General features: G+C 38.5%; 1 protein-coding gene across 2 annotated transcripts; it reads right to left on the bottom strand.

Annotated features, from left to right (window-relative positions):
* Positions 1–204: 204 nt before the first annotated feature.
* On the bottom strand, positions 205–14,139 carry ATERDJ3B (DNAJ heat shock family protein). 2 transcript variants are annotated; one of them, XM_008798997.6, is made up of 10 exons: positions 13,866–14,139; positions 13,613–13,761; positions 13,269–13,395; positions 6,519–6,633; positions 6,055–6,171; positions 5,749–5,835; positions 3,828–3,887; positions 3,646–3,723; positions 859–930; positions 205–773 (listed from the first exon to the last, which is right to left on the bottom strand). In XM_008798997.6, the coding sequence occupies exons 1-10, from the start codon at positions 13,934–13,936 to the stop codon at positions 615–617; spliced, it is 1,035 nt and encodes a 344-aa protein (XP_008797219.4). In that variant the 5' UTR covers positions 13,937–14,139; the 3' UTR covers positions 205–614. The 2 variants fall into 2 exon arrangements, with proteins under 2 accessions (XP_008797219.4, XP_089785330.1); XM_089929204.1 differs by lacking the exons at positions 3,646–3,723; positions 3,828–3,887 and having other exon boundaries at positions 13,866–14,096.

Raw genomic sequence — 14,139 nt, 5'->3', positions numbered from 1 at the left:
ATCTACTTACATATCCACATCCCAAAGGAGACATAATAAGATCATAATGTAGCAAAACCATCAATGTCATACTACAAAGGATGACACTGCATGTTCTACATTAACTAATAGGATTTTTAGACCAACAAAGAGAAATAAAAAGAGAAAAAATAGGAAGAAAAAGATTATCAACCAGCCAAACAATGAATATAACAGTACAAAATATAACAAGGAAAATCTTAATTCATCATTTTGGATACATTTTGAGAGCAGTGTCCACATAAATTGTCTCGTGGAAATGGAATTACATAACCAAGCATGATTCTATAATATATGTTTTTCTTTCGCCCTAGTTGAGATAAGGGAGAGAAAGATCAGGATCAAATTCCAATTAATCAGTTTCCTTTTCTAAAGTACATCTATTGCCCAAAAAAATTTTAAAAAAAAAGAAAGGGGGAAAAAAAGAGAAGAGGTGACAGCATCCTATGGAAACAGGCAGCCAACAAGGATTACAGTCAATGACATCATTCAAATAGGAGCCACTTGGGAAAATTCCAGGGGCTGTACACCTTCCAATTAAACCTAGTCAAAGTACAAAGGAGAACCAAGTAGTACCAATGGAGAGAACGCCAGCTTTAAGAAAGAATTGCCTTGATCTTAGTCTTCTGATCTTCGGTTAGTGACTTGGGGAACAAAACTTCATACGTCACATACAAATCTCCTTTCTTTGTACTTAGGTGCAAAGGCATGCCTTCCCCTTTGAACTTCCTCACCTCTTTAGGTTTAGTGATTCCCTGCAAATTTTGACCAAATCATTTAAAAAGTGGAGGAAAATTGACAAGTTCATATGGCTGACCAAGATCATGGTTATTTGCAAACCTTTGTGCCAATTTCCACTAAATGTTCATCAAGATGCTTGATGGTCTTTTCGAAACCAACAAGAGCTTGGACCTGAAATAAGCAGGGAGTTAATAGATCAACATCATATATGAAAACCAAGAAGTTAAACAAAAAAGGAGAATAAATATTCCAGGTTCAGATGTCCATAAAATGCTTCCTTTTACCTGCAGTATTGAAAAACCAAGCACGATAATTTGTGACTTTCCTTTCAATAGATTGATATAATTCCAAATATCGACCTGGGAAAAGCGGCACTGTTTTCCTTTGTTCCTTAGCAGTTCTTGTTTTTTTTTTTTTTTGGTAGAGGGGAGCGAAAACAGTGAAAGGGATGTGATTTGTAAGTATCCATGGTTTAGCAGATATCCTTCCCTAAATTTATCTGGTAAATTTAGGATGCAAGTCTTCTAAGGTATGTCAAGGGTAGATACAACAGAGATGATGACTCCAGGTCTCTTTTCCAGTTAATGAAATCTGAAATTCACCCAATAGTTACAAAACTAAAAAAAGAACACAAACATTAATGGTGATCAGAGCAAAACCCAATACATGAGGATCATAAAACCAGACCCAGAGAGACAGGTAAAGCCTCTTAGCTAAGGCTAAGTACTGAAGTTCGTAAGATTTCAGCTGATGATAACTTATTCAATATTCCCAATGAGTTGTTGCACATACTTTTAGAAGGTTTAGAAAGTGAAACTTCTTTAGGGTGGAGCTAAAACAAAACATTCAAAACCAGTTTCAAAACATGTGATGCTCTTCCTTACCTTCTTATTGATGTCTATCGACATGAAGCAAAATCTCTCCAATTGTTCACAAAAGTAAGACCAGTTTTACGGAATAGAAGGCTTGTGTTACAAGAGAGTTTCAAGTTTCTGTCAGTTTCGGTCGGTTTCGGTTGGTTCTGGTCAGTTTTAGCCAAAACTGACCGAAACAGCTGTTTTTGTTTTTTTTTTCCTTTTTTCAAATTGCCAGAGTAAATGTGCTTACTATTTTATAAAACTCATTAATATCATTTAATCATTAATATTATTCATCAATAATTTCATTCAAACACAAATTTATTCATTACCGCATCGATCATCAGGCATTAAGACATTTATGTGATCTCAATTTTTTTATGAAATGTGATTTCAAATTTGAAACATTACAACAAAGCTTAGATGCTGCAGAAAAAGAAGAGAAAAAAGAGGGGTGGTTAGGCTCGACAACCCGGAATGCCTTTTTTTTTTTTTGCTTTTCTATCTCTATCTATACTCATTTGTTTGTTGATAGCATGTGATTATTGATAAATAAAGGGCTACTTGCAGTCACTATTAAGGACATTAGAGATAGGATTCTACCTGGTGTGTAGTGTCTCTATCCTCAGTCTATCCTAAGTTTCTAATTGAATAGATAGGTTTGTTTTAGTAGTTTGAAGATATATAATCCTCAAACTTCCAAAAGGGTAAAAACAATCTCTGAGGGGAAATTATTAGAGGGTACCAGAATTTTCAGCCTAAAACTACCTAAGCTGCACAACTTATCACTGCAAATAACTCAAAACATAATAAAATGATGTAAAATAACTTGCCTCAGTTTCTTTTATTTATCCTAATTTTTATTTTTTATGGATTTTTTCTTCACTTTACCAAAGCTTTGAAACTTAGAGTGAAACTACCGAAACCAAAGCTCAACTTGGAGACCAAACCGAGTTTTAAAATCCTGGTTACAAACAGATATGAAGCCCAAAGAATCTGGAAAGTGTAGTATTTCTTTATAAGTGGCAGAAAACAGAAACTTCAGAGGTAAAAATTTTATGAAGCTCATGCCTCAAGGCAAACCAAGAGAGAAAATAGAATAGGCAAGCATCAGAAAATCCCTGGAAGTCAAACTTCACCATGTAGATTATATTGATAATTTATAAGGTCAATATTGCAGGCATTGTAGGCTATAGGCATCTATGTCTCCAATACTAAAGCAACTACACTGCAATCACTGTATGATCAATAAAAATAAGTTTGGCATCAACAAGGAAATACCAGCAGTGCCCCTTCTTTCCCACTAAAAAAGAAAAACTACATAAGAAAAAAAGAGCATCAAAAAACTCATTACTGTAGGTTTTCTGTTAATCTATCTGCCAGTTAATGACATGCTAAACTATGCAACGCCATGTTCTTTTGATTTCGTAGGAATATGCGGGCTCATAGCACTGATCCCTCATTAAAATTACTGCATGACAATAATATGGTAATTAGTTGACTAATCAACACATGGAAGCACCCACCAGCATGCATACTTCTTAGTCAGGACTGCCTAATATGATTTATTCCCATGATTATACTATTCATCCACATAACAATACTAATTTTCAGTAAAATATTCTGAAAGTAGGCCATGCTCAAAGATGTTTTTAGATTTCTGTATTGAGAGCAACCTCCTCTAAACTGCTAGCACAAGTTCGTTTGATGATTGGAACTTTGATTTCCAAAGTTAGCAACATAAGAGAAATCACACAAAGAAGTTCTTTAAATCAGGAAATAAACAGATGAGATCCAGGATTGCTGCAAAATCCATACTCTTACTTGACATGAAAACACAATCCAGACAACCCAGACACGGTTACATTAAAATCATAATAGCAGCACACAGCTCTAGATCGGAACAAAATACCAAGTGAAATTTACAAAAACATGTAGATCTATGAATCACAGCAGTAATGGTGGTCAACTTCAGTAGAAATAAATCATAGTCAGACAAAAGGGAAAAAAAATGAAGAAAAGTTGTCACCAGTGAAATTGTCACAGTTGTATGCAGATCATTGCCTTCTCTTCTGAAGCGCTCATGTGGTGCTGTTTGGATCCTGAACTGCTCATGAAAATGATTGGGTTAAATGATAATGTAGTTTTAAAGTGGTAAGTTTCATTTTTTAAAGGGAGTGGAGAGAGGGTGAGAGAGAGAGAGAGAGAGACCTTAAGATCTCCAGCTTCACCATCAACTTTGGGTTCACCATCCTCATAAAAAAGCAACTCCTATGCAAGGTTTATAGATTGACACTTATGAGTCACAATAAAATTGAATAAGGAAAATACATATATTTATGATGCAACAAGTCTGAATTAGTTTAGAACTCAGATAGAAGAGCAGCTTCAACATACATACTAAGGCCCGTTTGGGAGAGCTTTTGGAGGGTCAAAAAGCACTTTCTGGTCCTTCAAAAGCACTTTTAGATGAAATAAGGGTGTTTGGTAAAAATTTCGAAAAGCTATTTTAGCTTTTTCAGAAAGCTAAGAATAACTTTTTGGAAGAAGCTCTATTTTGAAGCTTTCCGGAAAAGCACTTTTAGGCCCCGTCGGAAAGCTGTTTTTTAGACCAAAATACCCATGATAAAATATAACAATTACACAAAATGTCCCTTCATAATTCTGAAAATCTGCAGGAGGATAGAAAATTAATTTACACTAATAATTTTAATATTTTATACCTTTATTATTGTATTATACTATAAATATAATATTATATTACATTATATCATAATACATTAATATGTTATGTTAAATAATTTAATATTATGTTATATTATGAAAAATTAATTTACGCTAATAATTATGATATTTTATACCTTTGTTATTGTATTATACTATAAATATAATATTATATTACATTATATCATAATACATTGATATGTTATGTTAATTAATTTAATATTATATTAAATTATTATGCTATAGTATACAATATTATATTATTATATTATAATAATATTATATTACATTATAATAATATTATACTGTATCATATATTTATGTATTAATATATATTATATTTTATTATGTTCTATTGTATAATACTATGCAATGTCCTTTATGGTCATTTTGTCATACCAAAAATACTTTCTCAGTTTGTTTACCAAATACATGTTAAAGTGCCACAACACTTTAGAAATGTAGTTATCAAACAGCAAACAACTTTTTATAAAAGCTCTACTTCAGAAAGCTCTACTTCCAAAAGCTCTACTGCCAACAGCTCTCCAAATAGGGCCTAAATAGGTTCACCATCTTGGTAGCGGACCTATACCAATACCATCCTACTACTTTATCGGTACACATCCGATACGGTACCCACTTCGGTGCATCGACAATTAGTACATCCCTAATACCGTGTACTGGTTCAGCACTGATATGGTACGTACCAATTGGTACCGCAAACTTTGCTAAACGAAGATAAATTTTTAGTTGGTCACTCATAAGAAATAAGAGAAGAATATGCTACGCATATCATAGAGCCTGGATTGAACTCTCTGCCAACACAATGAAGATGGTATAGGATTTGCCAAATGAAGTTCAGCATGCAGATGAGATAATTAATATGAAGGAAATAGAATATACAAAAATAAACATAAAGATGAAACATAGATGAAAGCCTAAGAAATAGTGTAACTACCAGTAAAATGGATAAATAGACATGCTAATTGATACAAATCAGGGTTAATCAAAATGACTTTGTTTTGCCCAGCAGTAGCATGCATTTTAATAAGCATATTCAAATATAGATGTAGGTCTATTAGTGTGAAGGTTTGATCAAATAAAGGAACTGAGAATATCCAAAATATGAATAATTTTTGATAAGAATGTGATGCAATGTCCCGTAGTATAAATAACATAGTAAAACTAGTGGCAAATCATAACTTTGAAAAACTAAGCAGCCTAAGAACATCCATGAAGATACTGCCACTGGATGCTAGTAAAAAAAAAAAATAGAAAACCCCATATGTATCTGGCAGGAACAAGCAGTAGTGTAATACATAGAAAACATTGGCCCAAGAAGACTTTATTCGGAATAATGATAACCTATAAATGATGTGTGAGTCAGTTTTGAGGCTTAGAAGCTTACTTGTCCATCTTGCATCCCCTTCTCAATATCAACAGTGATAAAATAACCTTCTCGCTCAAATTTCACGTTTGAACATTGCTCGCAGACCTGAAAAAGAAACATATGAAATCTAAATAAAACTTGTTCAACTTAAACATGTTCTGAAGGTGAATTAAGAATAAAAGTTCATATATAATTATTTATCCCTATCAGTGCATATTCGAATGACAACAAAAATAGCGGGGCCTAAACTGCTCTTTGTTTGAGAAAGTCTCATCCACACATGGCAGAGCTACCTAGCAAGGAATCTTTTGAAAGAGAATGAACCTGTTCTGTCATCTGCTGAAACATTCCCGGCCCAATTTGCCTATGATAAACTTCATTCCTGCAGTTACAACGCCTCTTACCAGGGGCTGGCTTTACAACATTTTTCTCCCTCCAAACCTATAAGATATCTCACCAAAGAAGACAAAGTAAGGTGATTTGGAATTCATAAGAAACAGGTTATCTCAAAGACATGCTCCAGTTCATAGTATGCAAAATCAATTTAAAATTATGTTTCAAGAAATAATGCAGTTATAAACTAGAAAAGCAAAAGGGGAACATCAAAAACCCAAAAAAGTCCTCATCCTGAACAAGAATATAGGACCATAAAAATTACAGTGGCACAATTCACATATAAGGCATTGATCTAAAAAGAAACGATAATAGCAATGATGTCTACGGTGGTTTGCAGAAGAAGTTTTAGATAATGAATGGCCTTAAGAAAATTATGAAGAGAGTAAAATTACCTTTAATGAACCTCCCATGTATAAATCTTCTAGTGTGGCATCCAATTCAACAACTACATCATCACCTTTTGCTATCACCTCTTCCTCTTCTTCAGCCATACCACCTCCAAAGAAACTGAAAGAAACCTTATATGTAAGCAATGCCAGCAATACTTGATTTATAATTAGGTAAGCCAATAAAATGCATGTACTTTAGATACAACATGATAAAACTAGCAATACTTACTGTATGAGATAATGTATGAAAGCAACACTCGCAAAAAAAAAAAAGGCAAATGTAATGCAAAAGGGGGTAATGTATAATGTATTATGCATTATGCATATGCAAGATGGCTCATTGAAAACACATTAACAGCCAGGCAAAAATCATCATAGAAGCAGTTGCAAATATCAAAGCAGCAGTAAAGAGGAAACAAGATTGTGAAAAACAACCCAATACGAAGGAGTGTGAAAACAAAAGCATATAAAATCAGCAGAAAGAATTGATAATCAATGATAAAACCATCTTAAATGCTCTCAACTATGAGATATATAGAGTTGCAACCGTATTGGTCAAATTGTCTAGGTGACCCTTGAGCCAAGGACCTTGCTATCACCCACACAATTACTATAATGACTAGATAATGGCTCGCAGTACTCTTTTAGGTACATGTTACTATTTTAGTACAGTATCGGGTCATCTCATTGTACCAACACTCTGTATGCCTTCCATACCGATTATACCAAGTATCAGTTCGCTACCAATATAGTATAGTATGCCTGGTACTGGGCGGCACAATCTGGTGCGGCGAACCACAAACAACTAGGCACCGAACTTACTATAAAGTCACACTTTCATTCATTCATTCAACTAAACTACTTTGTATATTTAGATTTAAACTATTTCAATAGATCAACATTTGCACATATCTAAGGCTTCCAGGATGGACGGGACATTATCATTTTAGTTAGGTCCTTCCCATGTTTCTTTACCGATTCTCACCCTGCAAGACAGAAGGCACTTCCCTACACCAACTAAAAAGGTATACTATCACTTCCAATTAACAGTTCAGCATGACAAGCCAATGAATGTGTTCTGGATGGGCATGAGAAGGAAGAACTTAAGAATTACTCTAAGATGCGGATAAAATAAATTTACGATGTACTGTTGATTTTTATTATGTGACTGAGTGGAGATAAGGATATCATATTGACCCCAGTAAACTGGGTGATCAAAAGAACTGTTAGCTTAGCTTTAGCTTAGCTGTACATTAGCTTAGCTAGTGACGTGATTGTCCTGTCCTCGGACTTCCAGGCGGTTTTTCTTTTGGGCAGCTGTTCACCGTTGGATCTCGCTAATACAGCCTCCTATGGTTTTCGTTACCGAGATATCTTTTCTTTTTTCCCAGGGATTTTTTTGGTAATCAGCTCCCATGCTGCAAACAGTCAGTAAAGCGGATTTCTCCCGTTACTCTATCCAAATCAGGTTTTGGTAAGATGAAGAAGAAAAAGAAACTTTCCATAATAATATTAGGAGCTTTTATTTATTTATGGTCACACCGAGGATGGAATCTTTGCAATACCAAACTGAGGAGACAGCCGGCAAGGTCAAGATAGAGCTCCACACACCCCTACTATGTACACTATGTACAAGGCTTCTTTGAGAGCTGCGGCCCTTCTTTAGTCGCCCACATAGAAGAACTTACTGTACTGCTCTCCCTGTGGCCTGGATTCGAAATTTCTCGGCTAAAGCTGCTAGTCCGAAGGCGACGGTTGCTATTCCAGACCCCTTCACTTTCTTCAACTCTTCAGATATCAAAGCAAGCGGGCCTACTGGCGACATTTAACATTCTCCCAAGTAGAAAGAACCATGAATGAGTTCGATCTGGATTGTTAATCTTCAGTCGGATATCAATAATCACTTACCCTGCGTTAGTAGAGTGAGGAGTGAACGGACTCAAATAGAGTTGTCAGGAGGGGCTCCAATTCGACGGTTGTTCTATTTATCATACAGCTCCCAACACGACCTAACAATATAGCCATTGTAATACCTGACACTTTAGCCGTTGTAACTGTATAGGATAGCCACCTTCCCCTTATAAAAGGTGGGCTATGGCTGTTTCCTAAAAAACAAGAAAACATTATCCTTCCTTGTCTTTCTCCCTTCTTTCTCTATTTCATCATGGTATCAGAGCAATAGAGATCCTGAAGCAGTCTCTGGTTTTTCCTTCCCTTTGTCCTCTCCTTTTCTCATCTCTTCTCTCGTAGCCCACCACCGGGCACCAGCCACTTCTTCTTCGGCGGCGGCAGGCATCGTCAGGATCGTCGGGATCTGGCACGTCCATTCTTCTCAGGAGTATATCTCTATTCTTTGTGGCATTTCATCAAACATCTAACATACACAAACTACACATACCTTTTTTGGTGGAGAATCGGCCGACTACATCGCAGTGCAGCCCGGAGGAGAAGCCCGCCCGTCACCGACTCCGACTTCCTCTAGCTGCCGCTTTATTGACAAGCACGCCTCCGCCACGTCTGCGACAGCGCCGCCGCCGCTGCCGGTGGACACGCCACCGGTACTAGGTGCTCCGCCTTCTCTTTCTCCCACTCGCTCGCTCGCTTCCTCTCACCCCCACAAACCAATTTGATTGTTTTCTTCTACCACCCATATCTCTCTCTCTTGGGAAACTTGAAAGCAGAGAGTTGGATCGGCTGTAGTGGAAGCCAGATTCTTGACCTACTAGGGTCAGATTTCCCCAAGACCTCAGCTCTTCGAGCGCCTCTGGGTCATCCCCGCCGCCTCAGCTCCTCGAGCCACCCCCCTCAATCATTGCACTTTGCCCTTAACCCCTCCTATAGTTGCAAGCTCAGAAGAGCTTTTGGTCACGAAAAGCCCCTTCTGACACTAAGACGTGACACAATAGCCACTTTGCCCCTCTGAGAAGCCACAGAGACGTGACTCAAAGTAGTTTCCGTCACTAGTTCCTATCACGTCTCATTCAAAAGAAGAAGAAGAAGAAGAAGAAGAAGAAGAAGAAAGAGAAGGTCTTGTTTGGGACCTCAATTATGGCCACATCAGCTAGTATTTTACCCACTTCCTTTATTTCTTATGAAGGAAAGTTTAGTAAATTTCAGGGACGGTGTTTCCATTATGGCAAAATAGGCCATAAGATCTCAAAGTGTAGAAAGAAACAAGCTAAGGAGAAAGCAGCTCAAAAAGCCCAGACGGCCTCGTCACATCGGACTGCGGCTGTTGCTTCTATTGGTTTGTCAGCGTCTGCATCTTCTTCTTCTATACCCACTTCATCCATTACTACAGCAGATATTGAGGCAATAGTTTATCAGGTTCTATCTCGCACTACCCTCTCTACCACCTCAGGTAAACCTTTCTCTTGGTTTATTGACTCCGCATGTTGTAATTACATGATCTCTGATCCCTCTTTAATTTTCTTGGAAACTAACTTGAATCCTGTTCCCGTTATTTACACTGCTAATGGCTCCCATATGACTGTTAGCCACGTAGGTTCTGTCTCTACTTCTACCTTGTCTTTACCAAATACATATCTTGTTCCGAAACTATCTCTTAACTTGCTGTCTGTTGGTCAACTTGTGGAACATGGCCTTAAGGTAACTTTTACTGACAAAGGTTGTGATGTGCAGGATCAGAAAACAGGTCAGATCGTTGGGACCGGGCGTAAAGTTGGTCGTTTGTTTGAGCTCACATCATTACATGTACCTAGCTCTAGTCCTATTCCATCAGTTGGTGTTGTCTCCTCGAGTCTTTGGCATTCTCGTTTAGGGCATGCTTCCTTGTCTCGTGTCCAGTCTTTAGCTTCGAGCAGTTATTTGGGAAAAGTTAACTTTCAACCTTTTGATTGTGTCTCCTGTCAATTAGGTAAACAAATTGCTATACCCTTTACTAAAAGCGTTTCTTTCTCCACCCCACCTTTTGATTTGATACACTCTGATATTTGGGGACCTGCTCCTGTTGCGACTAAGGGAGGATCACGATATTTTGTGTTGTTTATTGATGACTACTCGCGGTATACATGACTTTATCTTTTACGTGATCGCCCTGAGTTACTTGACACTTTTCGTAATTTTCAGCAGATAGTTAAAACCCAGTTTGGTCGACCCATAAAATTTTTTCGTGGTGATAATGCCATGGAATATACCTCTACCTTATTCATGAAAGTACTTAAACAAGATGGAACAGTATTCCATCATTCTTGCCCTTACACCTCTCGGCAGAATAGTCGTGCCGAACGAAAGCATCGACACATCTTGGACACTGTCAGGTCCCTTCTTTTTTCTATTGCCTTACCTGAGTCTTTCTGGGGAGAGGTTGCTCTTACAGCAGTCTATACCATCAATCGAGTACCTTTTCCCACGATCTCAAATAAATCGCCATATGAGGTTCTTTATGAGAAGGTTCATAATTACTCTTTTCTAAAAGTTTTTGGTTGTCTGTTTCGTTCTGCTTCCTTCACATGAGCGTACTGAACTTGAACCACGCTCACATCTCTGCTATTTTCTTGGTTATGGTATCGAACATAAAGGTTATCGTTGTTATGATTCTATTGCCAAATGACTTCGTATATCCCGACATGTTCAATTTTGTGAACACAAAATATTTATTAGCATCTCTCCGCTCTCCACGGGCCCTCCTCAGTATTCTCCTATCTTCAATAACCCCACTGTTGATCTCTTTCCAAAACCCTTTTTCAGTTGCAGGTGATGGGAGCTCATCAGACAATCTCTCAATGACCGACTCCACTAGGTCTGGACCGTCCATTGATCCGATCATCACAACCGGATCATCCGAGCCTTTTCTCAGTACTACCCTTTGCCGCTCTAGCAGGGTAAGATCCATCCCATCTCATCTCAATGATTATCACTGTTTTTATGCTCTTGCTACCCTCTATGAGCCTCGTAATTATTGCGAGGCCAGTTCTAATCCTCTTTGGCAAAAGGCCATGTCTGATGAACTCCAAGCTCTTCATGATACGCATACATGGGATCTGACTGACTTGCCTCTTGGAAAGACTGCAGTAGGATGTAAGTGGGTGGATAAGATCAAGACTCGAGCTGATAGTTCAGTGGAACACTACAAAGCTCGTCTGGTGGCTCCAGGATTCACACAGGAGTATGGTATTGACTATGAGGAGACTTTTTCTCCAGTCGCACGCCTTACCACTTTTCGTTCCTTACTTGCAGTTGCAGCTGTCAAGTAATGGAAGATGCATCAGATGGATGTTAAGAATGCTTTCTTCAATGGTGATTTAGCCGAGGAAGTGTACCTACAGCCTTCTCCAGGTCTTGCACATCCACAGGAGAAGGTTTGTCGTCTTCGAAAGGCGTTATATGGCCTCAAGCAATCTCCTCGGGCTTGATTTTTCAAGTTTAGTTCAGTTCTCACTCAACAAAGTTTCACTTCTAGTGCATATCACTCTGCACTATTTCTTCGCCGATCTGAGGCTGGTATCGTTCTTCTCTTGCTATATGTGGATGATATGGTTATTACTGGAGATGACATGTCAGGGATTCATACACTTCAGCAGTTTCTTGGCCAGCAGTTTGAGATGAAGGATTTAGGATCCCTCAGCTACTTTCTTGGTCTCGAGGTGACATCCAGCTCAAATAGCTACTATCTTTCATAGGCTAAGTATGCTTCCGAGTTGATATTTCGTGCTGGTTTGACAGATAGCAAGACTGTGGATAGTCCTCTGAAAATGAATGCTAAGCATCTTCCCACAAATGGTGAATCATTGACAAATGCGACTCTATATCAGCAGTTGGTTGGCAGTCTCATCTACCTGACTGTGACACGTCCTAACATTTCTCGTACAGTCACCTTGGTTAGTCAGTTTATGCATGCTCCACGCTCTACACACTATGCAGCAGTCCTACGTATCCTTCGGTACGTTAAGGGTATATTGTTTCACGGCCTTAATTTCTCAGCCTACTCCACTTTAGATGTACAGGCCTATTCTGATGCTGATTGGGCTGGAGATCCTACAGATCGCCGTTCTACCACAAGCTATTGTTTCTTGCTTGGTCATCTCTTATCTCCTGAAAAAACAAGAAGCAAACGGTTCTCTCGCTTGAGTATAGAGGCTGAGTATCGTGCATTGGCAGATACTACCTCTGAGTTCTTGTGGCTTCGATGGCTACTGCATGATATGGGTGTTCCTTTGACTAGCAGTTCCCCTCTTCAATGTGATAATGTAAGTGCCATGCAGATTGCTCATAACGATGTGTTTCATGAGCGAACGAAGCATATTGAGATAGATTGTCACTTCATTCGGCATCATATCAAGCAAGGTACTCTCCAGTTGATATATGTTGCTTTTGTGGATCAACTTGCTGATATCTTTACGAAGGCACATCCACCGGGGCATCATCGTGATTTGGTTCACAAACTCAAGATGGCATCTTTACTCCCATATTGAGTTTAAGGGAGGATGTTAGCTTAGCTTTAGCTTAGCTAGTGACGTGATTGTACATGACCTAACAATATAGCCGTTGTAACTGTATAGGATAGCCACCTTCCCTTTATAAAAGGTGGGCTATGGCTGTTTCCTAAAAAACAAGAAAACATTATCCTTCTTTCCTTGTCTTTCTCCCTTCTTCCGCTATTTCATCAAGAACAATTAAAGCAATTCCAGTGATGTCTCTCAAAACTATATTAGTCTGTGTTGCTTAGTTATGTTTACATTTGAAATAAATTCAAGGCAATCTCAACGGAACAAAAAAGAAACATTTTCTTACTTGTTAAAAATATCTTGGATGTTCATCCCGCCACCCCTTCCTCCGCTATTGGCATGCTGCTTCACACCCTCTTCGCCATAACGGTCATAGATACTCCTCTTCTCACGATCCGACAGCACTTCATATGCTAAAATTCGTAAATTTTGGCAAAATGATTAGATTTTGAATAAAGAATTAATGAAATTTTAGTAACCTATAAGGAAGAAAGGGGAAAACACTGAAATCCTTAGGCCACAAAAGAAGAGATTTTAAGGACAAGTAAATCAAACGCATCGCTCTAGAAGGAGGACGCGAAAAGGAATTGATCAAATTGCTTTCCACTAACAAAAAATCTCGATCCATACCATTGTTGATCTCCGCGAATCTCTTGTTGGCCTCCTCGTTTCCGGGGTTCTTATCGGGATGGTACTTCAGAGCGAGCTTCCTGTAGGACCTCTTGATCTGCTCCTCCGAAGCACCCTTCGGAACTTGCAACACGTCATAATAGTTCTTCCTAAAATCCCAAAAACCACCAAATAGAGGAAAATTTACCAAAATCCAAAGCGATTCGAATCCAAACTACTCAAAAAAAAGTATCCAAGTAGGATCGAATAGTACCCCCCGAATGCGGCAAGAACGTGTAATAGAAGGAAGGCGAGGAGCAGAAGCCTCGTTCTCGGCGGCGCCATCGGAGCCGTGGAGCAGCTCCGATATCCGAAACCTGGAATTCGAATCAAGGTCTGTGAATCGAGAGTTGGGGAATTCTAGATCGAAATCAGGGTTCGGAGAGAGGTCGAGATCTCCTCCAGTATCCGTTGCGAGCGCGCTCTCTCTCTCCCTCTCGGTTTCTCCTTCCCTCTCTCAACAACGGCCTTTAGAGGGCGAAGGCGTC

Source organism: Phoenix dactylifera, chromosome 2 (assembly GCF_051530095.1).
Source record: "Phoenix dactylifera cultivar Ajwa chromosome 2, Ajwa_hap1_PhDact_Kaust_v1.1, whole genome shotgun sequence".
Lineage (NCBI taxonomy): Eukaryota > Viridiplantae > Streptophyta > Magnoliopsida > Arecales > Arecaceae > Phoenix > Phoenix dactylifera.
Note: the sequence above shows the minus strand (reverse complement) of the source record. Positions and strands in the feature narration are given on the sequence as shown.

Excerpts from the sequence above, each read along its gene's own strand:
- ATERDJ3B (XM_008798997.6), bottom strand. The coding sequence starts at position 13,936 with ATGGCGCCGCCGAGAACGAGGCTTCTGCTCCTCGCCTTCCTTCTATTA. Across the intron at positions 13,762-13,865 it reads GTTCTTGCCGCATTCGGGGG|GAAGAACTATTATGACGTGT; the intron begins GTACTATTCGAT and ends TTGGGATTTTAG. Across the intron at positions 3,888-5,748 it reads AGGGGATGCAAGATGGACAA|GAGTTGCTTTTTTATGAGGA; the intron begins GTAAGCTTCTAA and ends AACCTTGCATAG.